Below are 20,129 nucleotides of genomic sequence, written 5' to 3'. Positions count from 1 at the left end.
TGGAATGATAGAATCTCTTTCCTCAGTCTTCAACTTCCTCCTTCTGCACAGCGAGAGGTAGGGTTGCCAGGTGTCCGGTATTTTCACCTCCTGTCCGGTTTAAAAAAAAAAACCTGAGATGTCTGGTATTTTCTGAATTTTTCCCCAGCCAGGAGGTGAAAATGCCGGGCACCTGGCAACCCTACAAACACTCAGCACCTGGCCTCTCCCTGCCCTCCAACACCTCCAGCCCCCCAACCTCAGCCCCCATGCTTACCTGGTTCCCCAAGGCTGCTGGTACAGTATGGCTGCTGGCCAAAAGACCTCGGGGAAGCAATGACTTCCCTGGGTCTTAGTGCTCGACCGCTCCCCTGTTCCTATCCTTGCACTCACTCTTAAAGGAGACATGCTGTTTTAATGTTTTTGTTTTGTTTTTTTTCTCTCGCAGCAATTTTGGTCTCTTCCCCCCCCCCCCCCTTTTTTTTCCCCTTCAACAGAATTTTTTCCCTGGTGGGGTTTTTTTGGGGGGGGGGGGGGGGGGAATGTTCGGCATTTTTGTTTCAACTATCTGGCAACCCTAGCAGGAGGTGGGGTCTTCATTGCCACTGCATTGTGGAGACTCTAAGCACTATGCCTGACTGAAGTGGGAACTATTCAGAACAGAAATAGTGAAACAGGAAGTGAGAGTAAATTGTGGAGGAACCCACCCACTGTTTCTACAATCCCCGCTCAGTGCTTGAGGAAAAAGAAAGCCTCAGTCATGTATCATGGAGGAAAATTGTTTCCTAGCCTCCAATCCATCAATTACTTTTGCCAGTTTACAACTCTCAGGGCTTGTCTATATTAAACCCCTGTGTGAACACCCTTAGGTTGATTAAAAACCCTTGTTATTTTTTTATTGCAAAGCGACCCTCACCCCCTGCCCTCCCCCCCCCCCCCCCCCCACTCCCCACACCATTCTGGGCTTCCTAGTACAAAGATGTTGAGTAAGAGATTTATGTGTACTAAGCTGAGGGCTTCCAACCACAAGTATTGTTCAACAGCATAAGTCACATGATGCTTGGAGACCAGTCTCCCCTGGTAAGCAGATCTGTTTTTGCTGGCTCAGCCATACTTTACTAAGAATAGTAATAGGACAGTGTAATTTGAAAGTGTCTGAAGCTTCAGGCCATTTCAGCTCCAGACCTTTGGTTGCAGTTTTAAACATTAACCTCACTATTGCAGCCTGTGTATGTGGATGGTGCCTCTTGCATTCATACTAGTCAACAAAGATGTAATCCCTGGAGTCTACAAGACTTGCACATAACCCCATAGTCTCATTGCCTGACTGTCCAGGGTGGTTGGAAAGTGCCTTCTCTCACTAGCTGTTGATTTACTGGCTAGCCAGTAAATCCCTATTATTTCCCTTAATTAGAAAAATATAATTAAATAACTTTAATGCTTCATGAAAAGCAGATTGGATGATTCTGGCCACGACCAGGCATAGTGCAAGGAGGCAGGAGTGCAGGCTTCTACCATAACGTCCATGTATCCCATTCCTTATCTGCAGAAACCCTTGCTCATATGGACCTGGGGCCACCCTTAAAAACGGTTGTGGTACTAAACTGTTGTATGGGGAATGACTGTGGTATAGTCAAATGTATATTAATGATATTGTTTTTTTTTTTCTTAAACGTTCCATACATTGCAAATTGAATAAATGTGGGGGAACATCAATCCCCACTAGTGCCATGTTGTGCTAGTGGACTAATTCACTGCACAACATTTCTGATTATCAGTGTTTCCCTTCACCCATATTTACTTTTAGCTAGTGATTATCCTTACTAGACATACACATGGATTACATTCGCTGCACACAACCAGCCACATCAGTGAGTTATCTTAATTGATCCCCAGGGCTGCTGCAGACTCTTAACGCTGATTATCTGGATGATTGCAGGTCGGTCTGGTGTACATGTTCAACCTTATTGTTGGGACGGGAGCCCTAACCATGCCGAAGGCCTTTGCCACTGCTGGCTGGCTCGTCAGCCTCATTCTTATATTGTTCCTGGGCTTCATGAGGTACGATTTTGGTGTCTGTTCTTTGCCTGTCTTCAGCATGCTGGGAGTGTGGTTTGGTTTTTTTAACAAGAGCTACATGTAAGAGATTGGGGGCAGCATGCTGGTGAGAAGCCCAGCCCCTCTGCTACCCAACTACTGTCAACTTCTAGCTAATGGCTATCTACAATGTGGAGCTACATCCCGTCTGGGCTGTGGAAGGGAAAGGACTTGTCTCCACTGCCCATTCTAGAGACTTCTGGCTGCTGCATGTCAGAGTTTAAGGCCAGAAGGGATCACCAGATCCTTTATTCTGATCTTCTGTATATCAATGGCCTTTGATACCTTCCAGCAACTTAAATCAGACCAACATATTACAGCGCACAGGAGACTAGTCTATTATGTGCCATAGGGATGTCGATTATACAATTAACCAATAAGCCTAGGCTATTTCTCCCACCCTTGCTGCCTCTGTATCAGAGGCATTTTCCCCACTCTTACTGCCTTCACCCCATAGCGTTGCTGCCTCTATCAGAGATAGCAGCACCGAGGGTGGGGCGGGGTGGAAGGCGAGGCTGCAGTGAAGCAGCCTCTGTCCACAGCAGGCCGAGCTCCCTTCAGAAAGAGGCTGCTCCTCCTCCCATCAAGCAGCCTCTGTCAGTGGTGGACCCCGGTTTGCCATGGACAGAGGCTGCTCAAACACCCTGCAGACAGGGGCTGCTGCCAAACCAGCCTCTGTCTGTGGCTAGCCTGGGCTGCCACAGGCAGAGATTGCTTTGTGACTGCTTTCTCCACCCCTGCAGCAGCCTCTGTCCATGGGGAGCATCAACCCCCTCCAGACAGGGGTTGTTGTCACCCCGCACTGCTGCCTCTGTATCAGAGGCAGCAGCGTGGGGCAGCAGCCAGCTAGTCTGTGCAGGAAGCTGGTTTTTTAAACTGGCTCTTCTTGCATACTGGCTTCCACCTGGCCGATAGAGAGGCAGCAGTGCAGGGTGTCGGGGGTTCCCTAGGAGTGGAGCCAGAGTTCACTGGCTCCGGGCCCTGCCCCTGGGGATTATAGAATAGCCAAGTAACGGACAAGAATTCCTGCAGTTACTCAACTATTCAGTTACCCGATATCCAACATCCCTAATGTGCCATAAGCAGAGACTAGGATGAATTGAAGATCACCACTAGTTCCCAAGGCTGCCCCCAAAGGCAGAGAGTAACAATAATCCTGGCAAGTGACTTGCATCAACACAGCCCCCCAAAACCCTCTACTCATTGCCAGTCTGACATGGGGAAAAATTACTTCAAACCCCCACGTGGTTAGATGTGAGCAGGAATCAGCCAGTCAAACACTTGAGATAGAGAGAGCAAATGCTTTGTGCCAACTCAGAGCCTTGGCCTGCTGTACCCAATGCCCCATCTCTAGCCAGGGCCATACCTCAGGTTTCTAGAATATATCGGGCATGGAGATCCCTGCTGGTAGCCAGTAGAAGCCCTGTAACATGAGCTTCACTTCTCAAGCCTTGCCACAACTTCTGTCTTCCTTCTCTCCCAGGGATAATGCCAGTGCTTATCTCTTTGCTAGTGAGATCTTTCTCAATCACCAGAAGCATCGCAAAGTTGATGTGATTCCTGACAAATTCACTTCTGCTGACTGCATTTTGAATGGTGGCTGTGAACCTGATCTGTCGTGTCAGTTCACTCTGGTTCCTGGTAGGGTTCTGAGCAAGGGGAACTGGAGCTCCCTCTGCCTACAGACTCTCCGAGGCCACACTGCACTGACTTACATTTGGAAAAAAAGGAGGACCCTCAGATTAAGAAGGAAGAGCGATTTAAAAAAAAAAAAAATTTAACTGTAAATTGTAGTGCTGGTGCTAATGAGGCTAATTGAGTAGGCTGAAAGTGTCCCATACTTCGCTTTTGATGTTGATAGGATGTTAAATGTATGGAAGGCTGGTGTTATAATATATTAACCAATTCAAGTGTTTGTTCAGGTCAAGAAAGGCGGTGTAAAATTTGCATGTGAAGGTTAAGTCTGCATTCTCTCTCTGTATTTGGCTTGTGAAATTCCTTTGTAGAAGAATGATTACTTTTAAGTCCATTTATGAGTGTCCAGGCAGGTTAAATTGTTCCTTTAGGGTATGTCTACACTAGCCCCCTAGTTCGAACTACGGAGGCTAATGTAGGCATTCGAAGTTGCAAATCAAGCCCGGGATTTAAATATCCTGCGCTTGATTTGCATCTTCCCGGCCGGTCGCCACTTTTTGAAATTTACAAGTCCAGACTAACTGCCCGCGTCTACACGTGGCAGGGACCCGGTATTTCGAATTAAAGCCCCTAAATCAAACTACCTGTTATTCCTCCTGCAAGGAGGTTTGATTTGCAACTTCGAATGCCTACATTAGCCTCCCTACTTCGAACTAGGGGGCTAGTGTAGACATACCCTTACACGTTTCTGTGTGTTACCATTCCTGATATATGACTTATGTCCGTTTATCCTTAGTTATCTTCATGGTCTTTGGCACCCATGCCCAACAGAGAAGGCAACTTACTCCCCAGGAACCAATAGAATTTTCAGATTTTTCTCCAAGTCTGCAGAATCAGCATACTCTAGCTCTAGAACTCAACTAAATCTTGATTGGATTGACTCAGATTATAAATTCTATATTTGTCAATAGCTTCTGTTTATGGACCATAATCTTTTAGGAATCTCGCACTGAGAAGATATTAAAATAATCAAAAGATCAGCTGTGTCCTTGAAATACATTTGCCCAGTGGCTGGTGACAGAAGCAATGTAAGCAGATGCCTGGATAGAGCTGCAAGGGAGTGCAGTTCTATACTGATTCAGTATCTTGGAGATAGTTTAATCTCCCATCTACTCCCAGAAATACAAGAGGAACTAACTTTCTATAAAACTATGCCTCCCTCAGTCCTCCCCTTCACCAGTCTTGAAAACTCTGAGGCTAACTTGAAGCTGACCAGTGGTTTTCTCTGCACTGATCCAGCAGTTGCAGCACAGAAGGTGAAGCTAAAGGTGGTTGGGTATAGTTGTGTGATCTATACATTTAACCAAGAGACTCCAGTATTGATGGTGATATTTCTATGATGAGATGCAAAGCCCTGTCTGGATCACTGGTGCTCAATAAAAGATCTCTCTCTTTTGTAAGAGTATTTGGGGTATTAATCCTGATGTCCTAGTCATATTCTGTTATGGGTAACTCTATTTGCTAATCTAAATTCCTCTGTAGTTTTGATTGGATGCAACTTTGTCGTTTGGCTTCCATGTTTCATTCAAGATGAAATGGTATTTCAGTGGTGAATGAAATTATCTTTGTAAACCCCAGGCTGTTTGTGTTGAGGCTTTATTTGTAAACTGCAACAAAGCTGAGGAAGAAAGGTGCTGTTATTTACAGTTGACAGACATAAATCCTGAAAGGACAGCAAACTGATTGATTCAGATGCAATCTGTTTTTAAAAACCTCATTTCCAAAGTATGAAGCCTATGTACAGAGCTCCCTACTATCTGCTCTGATTCTTTCTCAGTTTATATCTTGGTGCCATTCGAGGCTGCAAATTTTGATGCCTCATCTGTGATTCTCTTGTGCCAACCTGGAAATGTTGCACATTGGTGCTAAGTGCTTTGTGAGCCTCTTTGCCCTGTTGCTTTCTTCCCTGCATTGGTACTTTTGGCTCCCTAATAACCCCTCTACAGAACCTTTTGTGTAACGAAAGTCTACATGAGCAGCTATTACGTGGGCTCCAGGAAGTGGCTGCTGCACATTCATTATAGCAAAACTAATTTCTCATTTGAATTTGATAAATGAATTCAGTTAGTGAACCAGTAAGGGACTGGTTTTGAGCCTTAAATAAGATTGATTTTAGTTTTACTTAAAAGTAGTGGAGGGGAGGGAAAGAAGCTTTAAAATGGTCATGTAGCTGGGACAATGACCATCCATTCCTGAAAGTGTCAAAGCAGATTGTAATAGTGAATTGAGACCTAGGATGGCTAGTGATTCTAATCATCTACTAGGCATTGGTTTAAAAATGTGTTCGGTGTTTTTATAGCCATTAAAAGATTAAGCCTCACAACAGTACTGTGAGGAAAGTGTGTGTGTTATTTCCACTTTACGGATGGGGAAACTGACTCAGGCTTACAAACCGTATTATATGGTGCTCCCTCTTCAGCTAAGAAGCCAGCCCCCACTGTAGCGGGGTAGCATGTAATCTGTGGACTATATCTGTACTGGAGATATAGACGGACACCTGTTCAATTTATGCAAATTAGTTGCAGACTTCAGGCACTCCAGCCCTGGCTACCTCCCACCCAACTGACTTTTCTGTGGGTCAGCAGTCCCCTACCCAGAAAAGGTTCCCCACCCCTGACCTAAGGAATCCAAAAATTCTAAACTTTGATGCTTAAACCTCTGTGCCATTGTTTCAATTACTGTGTGAGAACTTCAAGGTTGAGATTTGAGTTGTTAAACTCTCTCTCATTCTAGCAAAACAGCATCCCAATTGAAACCCCATTAGAATCCCAGGACTGAATGAGCCACACACTCTTGTCTCTAAATATGTTTCCAAGTACTAGGAGGATAATGCAAAATCTTGCTTTGCCACTGTCTGCATTGTACTGTTCCCAGAGCTGCCAATCCAGCATCTCACCAATCCGAATTTTGCATGAGAAATGTAAGAATCCCCCAAATCCTAGAAAATCTGCTGTGCACTTCTTCATTCTGTACTGAGCAGCAGCTTGGAGGCTGCAGCACCTACCAGAGCTATGGAGAGCCTGTCTCCCTCAAAGCCCAGTCAGAGTAATTTGCAGTGATCTATTCTGCTGTCCTTGCTAGCCATTAGTAATTGCTAAATTTAATTTCTCTTCTAGCTACATGACTACAACATTTGTGATGGAGGCCATGGCTGCTGCTAATGCCCAGCTGCGTTGGAAGAGAATGGAAAAGCACAAGGTTTATGTTGTGGCTTTTTATTTTCCAATCTCTATCACTCTTTAGTCCCTAAAGGCTCTTCTTAGATTACTGCGCTGGCTCTGTCTCGCCTCATTAGTAAGTCTAATAAAGGAATAAATTTCCACTGTATTTAACATCTACATATAAAATATAGTGGTTCTCTGTGGTATTGCTCATAAAACCCAGGATTTTCTTTTCTTGCCTTAAAAATCCCTGCTCATGCCCATATGTTTCCCAGTTACATGCTACTGGCCTTGGCCTGGGATTCACCTTAGAGGAGTTGGGGAGAACAATCCACCATTCAAGGTGGGTTAGGGTCCCTGCATTGTGTGAGATGCAGTTACTGCAGGGCACCATTCCTCCAGCTGCAGTGATCTTGTCATTGGGATTGTATTCCAGGGACTCCTGCTGGGCATTTTCTCTGGCCTCTGTCCTGACTATAGAATTTGCTTCTTCTCTTAGTTTGTCATCTCCTCAGGTTAATGGTCTTCCTGAAGTAGTAAAAGGCATATTTTTGGTCCGACTTTAATCATGATTAGTAGGAAGGTTGGGGGGGGGGAAGGAGAGGGGAGTTGGCAGAGCAGGAAAGCCCAGTCCCCTATTAAAAAAAAAAAGAGGAAAAAACATGGCTAGACCTGAGACTGTTCTGCCTCAGAGAAATGCAAATGTTTGGGCTTTAAAAAAAAAAAAAAAAGCTAGCTAGTGCCCACACTGAGAATCTGAACACCAAATCTACAAACTCCTAGCATCAGGTTTGCTAGTGCCTTTATGAATGCACTTAATGGACATTCTGCCCTTATGTATATGACCTGCTTGGAAAGAGAATAGCTCACTTTGTCTTTCACCTCATAATATCTTGCCAGTGTCGTCGTCCTTCCCCAGAGTGCCTGCTCCACAATCCAAGACCAGGAATATGTTTCCCTAACATCTTATCATATGTTCACTTGTCTCCCTCCCAGTCCCCCTCGCTTTATCTATGAGCATGTGGACTGAGGTTGTTGCATTGTGTTCTTTCTACCTGCTTGTACTGTTGCCACAAGCTGTGCCTCAGGTAATAGAAATCACTGACAGTTCTTTGGCAGTTGCACTCAGTTGCCTTCCTTCTAGGAAGACGACGATGAAGATTCTTCCTCTGGGGTCTCTGATAGTGATGTTCTTCTCCAAGATGGCTATGAACGATCAGAGACACGGCCTATCCTGTCAGTTCGTAAGTATCTAGCTTTTGTTACCACTTGCTCACTAATAGGGAATGAAAGGCCTGCTCCCGCTTCTGTGGGAGCCAGACTCTTTGCAATTACCCTCTTCTAAGGAGAGTAAGACTCCTCTCTTCTGCCTTTTACCCTGAGGGCTTGTCTACATTTGAAAGTTAATTTGGAACAAGACATGGTGTGAATATAAACTGCTATAGCCTTTCCTGAATAGCTCCATGAAAATGGAGTAAGCTAAAAAGGAGCAAGAAATTCATATTCTAGAATGAGAGTATCCATTCACTGAGTTATTCAAGAATAGTTATTTTGGAAGAGATAAGCCATTAGTGACAAACGAATTCCACGAGCTCTCTTTTAGTTCATGCCATTATGGCTTTTACGATGAACTAATGGGTGAAGCTAGTTTTACTCTGTTGCTTCCAAACAGAAGCTTTTTCTTTCCCCTTTTACCTAGAACAATTCCAACTGGTCACCAAGGCATAAATGTCTTGCTTTGGAAATCTATAAATTGTTACTTCCAGGAGTCATATGCATGGCAGCTGGCAGCACAGAAGTGGTGTGTGTGTATCTTGGATGGTGTTACCAAAATAGATGGGATGTCCCCAGCCGGTGCCTGTCCCTCTTTTGGGCTCATCAAGAAGAGTGAGTGGAATTTTCTTGTTTCCAACTTGCAGAGAGACGTGGCTCACTCAACATCTTTGAAATCACTGAGAGGGTGGAGATGGGCCAGATGGCCTCTATGTTCTTCAATAAAGGTAACTACTGCCCTTTTTCAAGGTTTCCCAAAGATTTTCTTGCATGGGGTAGTAGGTGGTGTTGGTCCTTAAACCAGAGCACTCGTAATCTGATAGTGGAAACAGCCACTCCTGTGAATTCTGGGGTCCCTCTTCACCTCCTGATTCTGAGGGCTTCACAGTTCAAGTCAAACACGCCCCTCATTCCCAAACACCTTCTTGTAGGAATTTTTTTTCCTGACTGTTCTCCGCTGTAGTTCTAGAAAATGTGGTTATGAACTTATTTCCAACCTAGACCAGGTAACTATATCAGAGTCTACATAAGGGAGTGCAGAGAAGTTGAAACAGGTTTAGCATAATGTCAGATTCTCCCTCTGAAAGGAGAGTGTAAAGATTGTAGAAATAACAGTTGCTTCTGCCCAGTTGTGACCTAACCCTCCACATATTAAGTGCTCACTTCCTGTCTCTGTATCCTTAGCAAAGGCTTTTTCACAGCAGCAAAGCCAGCACTTAGGCTACGTCCACACTGCGGAGCTATTTCGGAATACCTTCGCTATCCTGAAATAGCTATCCCATGTCTTAACAGCGCACCTGTTATTTCAAAATATAACAGGCTCTCTATTCCGACATCCCTATAAACCAAAGTATAGACAGCGCCAAATTCCGAAATAAGCTATTTCGAAATTGACTCGAAATAAACTACGCAATTTGCGTTGCTCAAATTGCATAGCTTATTTCCAACTATGGGTGTAGTGTAGATGTAACCTTGGTTTGCTGCTCTCGTCCTGCTGACATGGTTGAGATGCAGCAAATCAAACATTTCCCCACTCACTTAGCTTCAGTCTGAAGAAAGGTCAGAGAGGAGAATTTCTGAGAGCACTTGACTTGCCTGGGTCAGTCTCTAGGGGAACAGCTTCTATGATTCTGAGCTTCAGTTCAAATGGGCCCCTGGGCACACTTGATGAATGCAAACATTTTGTCTTTGTATTACATGTTTTTTTGTTGTAGGATGGAAAACAAACCTATTAATAGAAGGAGATAAGAAAACCATGCAAAGGTAGCTGCAACACAAAGCTATATTCATCGCACACTGTAGAGATACAAGCCATAGAAAATGAGATGGCCCTGAGAGTATAGTGTACTAGTGAAGAAATACCATGCGGAGCCAGAAAACCATCACATTGATGCTATGGTGTAGTCGTCCTCTCTTTCAGCCAAATGTCTTGTGAATGGCATGTTCCTTTGTTCACCAGTAGTTTTGTTAGCACACAAGAGGCCGCCTTTCCGCCTGTATTACATCAGTTTTATGCTAATATAATTCCATTGACTTCAACGAAGAATCCGGATCAGGGCAGCAGGGCATTTTCAAAAGTACTGGAGTCATTTGTGAGCACAAGTTCCACTCCCAGTGATTCCAATTCCACTGATGAAGTGGGTTTTACCCACAAAAGCTTATGATTCTATATATTTTGGTTAGTCTCTGAGGTGCCACAGGACTTCTCGTTGTTTTTAAAGTTACAGACTAATACGACTACCCCTTTGAGATTTTTCCAAGTGCATAGGAATCCTTTTAATGGGTCTTGTGCTACTAGCTTACTTAGATATTTTGAAATTGCTATCTTAGCTCTCTATATGGCCCCATTCTAACGGTGGAGGAGGAGCAGTGTGGTCTGGGCCTGGAACATCTAATCCCAGCTCTGACACTGATTTGCTACACTTTCGGGCAAGTCTCTTCACTTGCGCCTGTTTCCCCATCTTATGCTTACCCCCTCCACAGTGGTGGTCTGGGGATTAATATTTGTAAAGGACTTTGAAGATGGAGAGCTCAGTGTATGTGCTACTTAGCAGTATTGTTTTGAATCCTTGTCTATATCAGCAGGTATAGCTCGGTAGACTAAAGGGATACTGCAGAAAGGGGGCAACCGATCAGCCAATGCATACGCAAATTTTAGATCGCTAGTTAAACCTCTTCAAATGCATTGGAGAGAATGATGGTATCTACAATATTTAGTATTGAAGAATAGTGGTTATAAGGGAGGCTATGTTCTAGGAGGCTGCAGCTGGTCTCAAGCTCTAATAATTGATGTAAGAGACAATGTTTCCCAGTAGAGGGTGCTGGGAGTACATATATTTCTAACCCAAGTAAGAAAAGCTACATGTAAATTTCCCAGCAGTGCCATATCTCTTGCTTAATACTTTACATTTAATCCCCCTTCTTAGTTTTATTTTTAGTTTGAGTTATCAGTGTTAGATGCTAGATATCTATGATTATATGTTAGGGATTCCCCTTCAAAAATATTTAGGGTCCCGATGATGATGGGATGAGAGCTCTTTCAGGACGTCAGGTGGTGCTGCCATAGACCACAGCATGAAAACACTGTGACTTCCACATAAGTCGACCTAGTTAACTGTTTGGAAGGGAAAGGTGTGACTCATTTGCTGCTTTCCCTCCCTGGTCAGAAATAATAGCCTGGTCCTGTGTTATTGCTCAGCCCTGTTCAAAGATGCCCCACGCTTGTGTTAGAAAAGCTCAAACCTAAATGATCAGAGAAGAGCCAAGTTAAACATGCCTCTCTGCAGACTGTCATAGCAGACTAGTCATTTGAAAGGCTCCACAGAGATCAAACGGCTCTGAATGAGGGGGTTGTGCAGTGATCTGTTGGATATTGGTTAGGGAATGTGAAATCTAGGCTGTCAGAAGCTGGAGTTTGAAAATACTAGCTCAAAGCATTGGCCTCTGCATTTGTATCATTAGCAGCTGTCTCATGTTTAGATGCAGGCGCTGTGTAGCACAGGCAGAGATGAGGTGTCAGGGGGGCTCTGTGGCCATTGTGGGGCAGAGAGGGGCTTTGTCACAAATTCCTACCAATAAGACTTATTGGCTCATTAAAAGTGGTGGGGGGGAACCCTATGTTTAGGGTTGCTACTAATGAGTTCTCTGTTCATTTCTCTTGACTGGCTTAACAATCTTGACAGCATGTGAATCTGTAAACCTCAGAGTTAAGCAGGGGATAAATCTTCCACCTCTGATTCTCCATCTGTTTTCTGAAGGGTGCTGACTTACATTTGGACTGCAAGGAAAAATAAACAGCCCCACCAATTTCCTTTTAAAGAAATCTGCCCTGAAACATGTCTCTCTCTCTCTGGTCACAATGCTGGGCTCTCTCTACCAGGGATCTGGGAGTCATTTATCATCATAATGGATTCTGTGCACATTCATCATTCTCCGTCCTCACAGGAAGTCATTGATCTTACCGTTTTGTGTCCAGTAATGAAAGTATCGATCAGGGAGGATCGGCGGCAGTTTATAAACGGAACCGACACTGAAGTCCGCCTGCAGTCAGAGAAGATGGGGGAACCTCTTGCAGTTGCATCCCAGAGATCAGCAAATCAGACTTGTAAAGATCTGGGGTTTTAGATTTACCAAATTATTAACTCTTCTTAAGTTTCTTCAACTAAGTTCAAAGACTGCATAAAAGCTACTGTGTGAGCAGTCATCCGAAGAAGCAGGAGTTGAAGCTTCTTCCACTAGTACAGTTACACTGGATGGAAACTGAATGGGGATGAGGATTACTAGGAAAATCAAGATTTTTTTTTTTTCAGCCCTTACCTTCTCTTTACATTTTAAAGACTAGTTTCAACACGCAGGTCTGGAAATTGATGTTTAAAAACAGACATCTTTGAATGGCTGCTCTGATTAAAAAGGTTAACATTTTAAACTGTCCTGTACCCCACTCTCGGAGTCTGATCATTTTCAAAGTTGCACAGTGAATATCCCTATGTGACTATCTTAAAAATAGCCTAAAGGCACTAGTTCTCATTGAAGATAAGTTTTTAAAGGGAGTTTCACGTCCCAACAAATTGAGACTTTTTTTTTTCAGAGGGGTGGAACACCTGCAGTTCTCCTTTATTAAATGTAAGATTTAAAAAAAAAAATGTTTTGGACAGAAGGGTCTCATTTTTCAAACTTTGCTTTTAAAAAATAACCCTAACCTCCTGTGGCTAGAGAATATGTACGAGAAACAGCTTTTTAAGGAAGTTGGAAGAGGAGAGGAGGTTAGGATCATGTTTACAGTGAAAACCTGGTTGCAGTCTTAACTGTGATGATTGAATCTGTGGCTTTGTAATAATGACATCTCATCCTCAATGTGTTTCAAGCATCAAGATGCACATTCCCCCCACTTTATTTCAGTCCCCTCCCTCCTGTTCCTCCATATAACTTGAGAGAGTCTGACATTCTCCTATGGCTGTCACCTCAGCTCTGAGAGAGGAGCATCCAGTGATATGAGGGGGGAATTTTTACATTTAAGGAGGGGATGCTAGTACTGTAATGATGATCATATATTGATTTCTTTTGGTAAAGAAGGTGCTTTGCTACCTTCTAAATGGGAGATCATTAATCAAAGTGAGCCACAAGATCTAGAATATTTGGTTGAGAGGGAGAAAGATAAACAATGCACAGATTGTAGTAGCCAGATACCAATGATGATGAGCATAGTAAAATTACCTAATTATATGGTAGAGCTTCTAAAGTACAAAGCCTCCTTCCTGCAAGGTAGTCCGTGGTGCTAGACTCGTTTTACAGCTATTGTACATGAGACAGCAAAGTAAAGTGACTTGCCCAAGCCATGGGGAGTTAGCAACCTTGGGGACTTGAATTCGAGTTCATTATTCCCAGTCCTGCGCACAGACCTGTCAAAACATTGCATTCTCATGCTCTTCTTTTTTCCTGCTAAAGTGAAACGCTCATATGCTTTTTCATGGCTCGTTTTCCTCTGAACTAAAATCTATTTAGGTTTACTTTGCATTGTTTAGACTGAGGCGTTTGCTTCCATTTCTTCAAAGTTGGTGTAATTTGGCACCTCTTTATTTTCATTGATTTCCGCTCATAAGAGCAGAGTTTCTTGTTTATGCCCTGATCAGGTCTTTTGTGCATAAATCTAGCTTTATGGCAGTGGCTTTCTTTTCGTCTTTCTCCTTCCAGCTGAATGCAGGACAGGTAAAACCTGGTTTTGATCAACAGCTTTGCGGACAGGGGAGAATGAGTGAAACTTCTGGAAAACTCAGATTTAGTACAGGTTGGACCTTTCTTATCCAGCACCCTTGGGACCTGACCAGTCCCAGATAAAGGAATTTGCCAGACAATGGGAAGTCCCCTGACACCAGCCTCTTAGCCTACTGCCCCTCCCTGCTGCCAGCTCCTTCAGCTTGGCTGGGTAGTTTGCGGGCCAGGCCCGGGTCTGCTGCCGGGCAGCTCCAGCCCCAATGCCAAATGGCACATTGCCCAATCAGGCTGCCGCAGCCCCAATCCCACTGCCAGACGGCACATGGCCACACTGATTCTGCCAGGCTGCCACGGCTAGCTTCACCTCTTTGGCTGTTGTGGCCATAGCCCCAGTCCTCCTGCAGAGTGGTAGGCAGCCCCAATCATGCTGCCCCTGCCACCTGGGCTGCTTCAGCCCCACTGCCTTCCAGACTGACACTGCCTAGCCAGGCTTCCCCTCTTGGGCTTCTGTGGTCCCAGGCCACTTCTGGGCAGCAGACAGTCCTGATTGCACTCTGCCCAGGCTGCTGCAGCCCCGCTGCTAGCAGACTTGCGGGGCTGCACCAGGCTCCCAGGTGCTGGCCCTTCTGCCCTGGGGCGCTCTCATCCAGACCACAGACATTGCCAGATGAGAGAATCCTAGGTTTGGGAGGTGCAAGCTGTATCATCAAAAGTGCAGCAGAATTGAAATTTGAAGCTCCACAAGGTGAAACTAAGCCCAAAATGTATAAATTCTGCAGAGTCTTTCAAAGAAGCTTAGCTTCAGGCCTGCAGAACTTGGGAGCTCTGTGTGACTAAAACCTCCTGGCTAAGCTCTTGAGGTGTTCAGGAGTTTTGTAGGTAAAGAACTTCAAGACAGTGCAATGAGCAGGTGTTCAGAATATTCAGTGTCTTCTGTTTTCTTTAAGCTACCTCTGATGCTGGGTTGCATCTCAGAGGTTTGACTCTTAATGCATTGCAATTGCACCAGTCCCTAAGCACATCTTGTTTCAAGCCAGAGGATTTCTACACAGGAATTGTGCCACTGGTTGCTAGTGAATGTTTATTTAGAGAATGGGTGTGAATGAAGAGAGAACTGGATGGGATATGAATAGGACACGTTTTACCTTTAGCTTGCTGGCTTATGTCTCTGCCGTGTCAGAGGGTCTTCCCCACCTGGTGTGTGGCTTATGACGGATGATTTCATAGAACACTAGAACTGGAAGGGACCTCAAGAGATTGAGTCTAGTTCCCTACTCTCACGGCAGGACCAAGCACTGTCTAGATCATCTCTGACAGGTGTCTGTCTAACCTGTTCTTAAATATCTCCAGTGATGGAGATTCCACAACCCCCCTAGGCAATTTATTCCAGTGTTTAACCACCCTGACAGGCAGGAAGTTTATCCTGATGACCAACATAAACCCCCCTTGCTGCAATTTAAGCCCACTGCTGCTTGTCCTATCCTCAGAGGCCAAGGAGAACAATTTTTCTCCCACGTCCTTATGACACCCTTCTAAATACTTGAAAATCGCTATTATGTCCCTTCTCAATCTTCTCTTTTCTAACTAAACAAGCCCAGTTCTTTCAGTCTTCCCTCGTAGGTCGTTTTCTAGACCTTTAATCATTTTTGTTGCTCTTCTTTCGATCTTCTCCAATTTCTCCACATCTTCCTTGAAATGTGGTGCCTAGAACTGGACACAATACTCCAATCAAAGCCTAATCAGCTCAGAGTGGAGCAGAAGAATGACTTCTCGTGTCTTGCTCACAACACTCCTATTAATTCATCCCAGAATCATATTTGCTTTTTTTTGCAACAGTGTCACACTATTGACTCATGTTTAACTTGTCCACTGTGATCCCTAGATCCCTTTCAGCAGTTCTCCTTCCCAGATGCTTTGGTTGCACTCAGCCCACTTTCCAGCAGATGGGTGTCCACAGCATCAAAGCTATCATCACAATTGTGAATAGTCTTCCTTGTGGGTCATCTTATTAGAGAGGCCAGGGATTTATTGGGCTAGAGGTTTTGGGAGGCAGCTTGCATTGCTTCCGCCTATGCTGTACATCACCTGTGGACAAAAGATCCTCTGATACAGCTAGCTTGGTACCTCTAACCCGCATGAAATTTATCACTAAACTACACAAACCGATGGTGAAAATAAACCCCCTTGCAAGGAGGTGACATGAACAGGTGGCTCCTTTAGGAGCTGAGTTCAAGGACCCCAGCCCTCTTATTAATGCATTTCCTTTTCTTACAGTGGGGGTCAACTTGTTTTATTTCTGTATAATCATCTACCTCTATGGGGACCTGGCGATCTACGCAGCTGCAGTGCCAGTCTCGCTCATGCAGGTGACCTGGTGAGTGTGCTCATTTTCTTCGTAAGCCCAGGGATCTAATCCAATAACATAGGAGAGAACAGATCCGTTTCCATTTGGGTTCCTCTGCGACACAGAGCTAGTGACTGTTCAGTGGATGTGGGTTTGCCCTTGGCTGGGAGATGACGCAAGAACATGTCATGAATGTTCAGGATAGTGAAGTTGGAAGCAGTGTTTCCTCTAAGCTGAGCACTTGGGCAGTCACTCAGGAGAGATTCAGGTGCCACCAAGCTGATTAACAGAGTGCCTACAGCCAGTAATGTATGTTTTTATTGGTGGTGCACATCTGCATCTGTCTTGGTGCACTTAACATAATTTGTTCAGCACATGGATTAAAAAAATTAGAGGAACACAGGTTGGGAGCCTCCCTCTTTATTGGGTACAGATAAGATGGTATCAACTGGCTGAAGAGTCACATGCCCTGACTTACATTCAACTTTGTGTTAGACCAACTGAGTAAACAGGACATTGGTCTAATATAACTCAGGCTGCAGTAGTGTGAAGTAGGGATATCCATGTGTATTGCTTACATGATTAACTGACAAACCTGTCTTATTCTTGTTAATTACATGCACTCCCCCGCACGCCCCCCCTTGCTTCCTCTGTATCAGAGGCAGCAAGTGGGAGAGGCTGGCTCTGCAGAGCCATCTGTCTCCCCTTGCTGCCTCCCACAGAGGCAGCGGGGGAGGGCAGGCAGGAGCTGGTACACGCAGGAAGTGGCTTGTAAGTTGGCTTGCCCCACATATTGGCTGCCACGGAGCTGCTTCCTCCTCCCCTGTCCTGCTGTGTCTTTATCAGAGGCAGTGGCGGTGGCGCGAGGATGGGGCAAGAGCCAGTTAAGCCAGCTCCCCACGAGCACTGGCACTGGCACTCCCCCCCCCCCCCCCCCCAAACATAACATTTCTTGTGGTTATTCATTTACCCAAATACCTGATAGTTAAAATCCCTAGTGTGAATGGTGCTGACCACACCCATGTATTTCCTTGCTATTTGATGGACCATTCCCAGGTGTGAAGCTTTTAATAAGTTCTTGAGCTGTCAGCCTGATTCACCACCTCAACTGTGTTTCCTTTGGTGATATGGATAGGTGTCTATTAGGAATTAGACTGAGTCCAAATCCTTCCTTCTAACCAACAACTATCAAAGAAGCATGATGTTTTTTCAAGTTCACTCTTGGCTCAAGTTGAAATAGTATCCTAGAGGTGTAAGTCTCTGTATCCCATTATTAGTAACATCAACCATCTAGTCCTATGACCTGCATCTTTAAATAACCACAAGGAGCCCAAAAATTTATCTACAGGTACATAATTTGGAGTCATTTCTATTTCTTGGGGTTATGATAAAGCAGCAAGATCAGGGGAATGTCTGTGCATGTGTCTCTCTCCACTATGCCCCATTCTTTTTGACTGGAGAGGAAGACGCATTAGTATATTCACAGGGACGTTAATTACTGTTTTGCTTATGTTTTCCCCTCTTCCCTCACCCCATTCTCAGCAGCATAACTGGCAATCACTCCTGCGGTGTTGGAGACGGCACTAAGTATAATGATACCGATAAGTGCTGGGGGCCAATCAGGCGGATTGATGCTTACAGACTCTATCTGGTGAGTGCTTAGAATGGGATGACTAGTGCTGTTTCTCTCACTCCCCATCACATTTGATGTGAAATGGTATACGCAAGTTTCTATGGCATAATGCATTCAGCTGAACAGCCAAGGTCAGGAGTTCTGACTTTATCCTAGTCTGATTTGCTGAATGCCTCCTCTGCCAGCTTGATAGCCTAACTACGTTGTGCTAAGGAAAATTTCCCGTGCGTTCTCTTTAGTGTACAGTATTCTGCACTTTCTGTTTTGCATGTCGTTTCTGTGTTCTATTTCAACAGCTCTTGTGTTGCAACCCAGAAGTGCCTGCACTTTAGTGCTTGGTGACTTTATATAGAGGTCTTAAAGTTTACTGCGTGTGTTAGGATTCTTTTGGATGCAAAGCAGTATGTGCGTATTAGATCTATTCCTGTATTGCACAAACTTTGGTGCATCTTTAAATTCTTCTGTGAGAGAAATATTGTAGTTTTATACAAACCTCTGCTTTTTGAGGGGGAACATAGAAATAGAACAAAGTCTGGTGACGACATGTACCATTTCAGTAGCATGGCTGGCTAGCTTAGGGTTTCCTAGCCCATCACCAAGGTATCAAAAAATTGTGACTCTGTTGCATGGCAGAACCAAACTCCCTTTGACTTCAGTAAGAGTTACACACCAGGACAGAAATCCTTGTTTGGAGTGAGAAGTGAAGGGTGGGGAAGTGAAGAGCTTTGATAGCCTGTTTTTACTTTCCAGGCTATAACTTTCAGCCTGTTGGAACTTTAGCTGGGGGTTTAAATAGAAAGCGGAGTGAAAGAGAGGAAGATTGCCTTATATCATCAGTGCAAACAGGTAAACCCAAGGGCAGGAGTAAATGTAAGCAGTACTTTCAGTTAACCTACTAAGGGGAGTATGGTGGTTGGATAACATGCCTGAGAATGCTTTGCTGTTGCAGTAATAACTCTGGGATAGGAGGTAGGCCTCAGGAATATTAGCAAATGTCACAGCCTGGTTAATTATTTAAAAGAAATATTACTGCTTTATTAAATTGCCTCTTTGTCTATCTCTTTGAAACCTACATGATGGAGGATTTCCTCTCTGAATTTCAATAACTCTTTGGCCGAACAGAAGGAACTCATCAGGAACGGCAGAAATGCATTAATTACTAACTGTGTCTTCCAGATATTACACCTATAACTCATAAAGATAATTGTCATTAGCGCTTGAAAATTTTTAAAAAGAAAGCTAAACAAACAAAAAGCCTTACTTGCTGCTGTGTCTTTGTGAGCACCTTTCATGAATTTTATTCCTTCTGCTTGTCTTCGTTCAGGTTTGAAGGTCAGTTTATCCTCTGTCTGTGACGGGTTAACCCTTTCTCTATTGAGTAATCAAGAAAAAGGTTTCAGGGCTTTTATCCACCTGCTTCCAGCAGGAACAAGGCTGCGTGGTGCTATGAGATGTGGTTCGGTAATCAGTGGAATTGCTCCAGCGATGGGCTGAACATACAGAAAAGCTCCAAACTGTCAATGCAACCTCAGAGCTCGGTTACATTTTTGCTAACATGTCTAATGTTTCCCACTAAATACACATATAGGTAACATTGTTGTTTTAGGACAAATCAGGATTCCTCTTCGCAACTCTGGAGTCCACTTGTTGCTTGACCCTAAGCAAGTCACCTAACTTCAGTCTTAATTTACTGCTCTGTAAAATGAGAATATTGTGAGGGAGCTCCAAGAATGTTGAGCTTTAGTTGTCTGTGAAGCACATTGAGATCCACTGTGTAAAATGGTGGTATCATCAAGGTCAGGAGAACTATTCTTGATATGGCCCACCTCTGAAGGGAGCTTTAAAAATGAAGCTGACTTTGGTTCTGGGGAATCTTTTTCACTGGTTTGTTATAACTTGCAGACAACAGGTGACAGATGAGTAGGTCTGTATTGTATTTGTCCATAGAAAAACAATGTCTCCCCATGTTACAAAGTGACATATTTTATGGAGTATTATTCAATTATAGCAATGTGCATTTTAACAGCCCAGTGTCAATCAGATATTATGTTGTAAAGAGCTAGCAATGTTCAAGTACAGTTTTCTTCTGCCTTTTTAGCTTTGTTGGAATCTCACTTTATCCTTTCATCCTTGGGATTTTTCATATTCAAAACCATGTCAGCCTTCAAAAAAGTTTGAAATTTGTGCTATAGGAAAGTAGGCTTTGTGGCCAAACAATAATGCAGATTTTGAGTGA

General features: G+C 44.1%; 1 protein-coding gene across 4 annotated transcripts in view; it reads left to right on the top strand.

Moving 5' to 3' along the window:
• SLC38A12 (solute carrier family 38 member 12) overlaps positions 1-20,129 on the top strand; it is an 82,823-nt gene that overhangs the window by 7,481 nt on the left and 55,213 nt on the right. For 2 of the 4 annotated variants that reach the window (XM_075903707.1, XM_006136396.4), the window contains exons 3-8: positions 1,919-2,040; positions 6,888-6,969; positions 8,077-8,176; positions 8,852-8,932; positions 16,191-16,290; positions 17,803-17,911. In XM_075903707.1, the coding sequence (XP_075759822.1) occupies positions 1,919-2,040; positions 6,888-6,969; positions 8,077-8,176; positions 8,852-8,932; positions 16,191-16,290; positions 17,803-17,911 (594 nt within the window). The remainder of the gene's footprint in view (positions 1-1,918; positions 2,041-6,887; positions 6,970-8,076; positions 8,177-8,851; positions 8,933-16,190; positions 16,291-17,802; positions 17,912-20,129) is intronic. The other 2 variants (XM_075903708.1, XM_075903709.1) reach the window with 2 other exon arrangements.

This window comes from Pelodiscus sinensis, chromosome 20 (genome assembly GCF_049634645.1).
Source record: "Pelodiscus sinensis isolate JC-2024 chromosome 20, ASM4963464v1, whole genome shotgun sequence".
NCBI lineage: Eukaryota > Metazoa > Chordata > Testudines > Trionychidae > Pelodiscus > Pelodiscus sinensis.
This window is presented reverse-complemented; position numbering and strand designations above follow the sequence as displayed.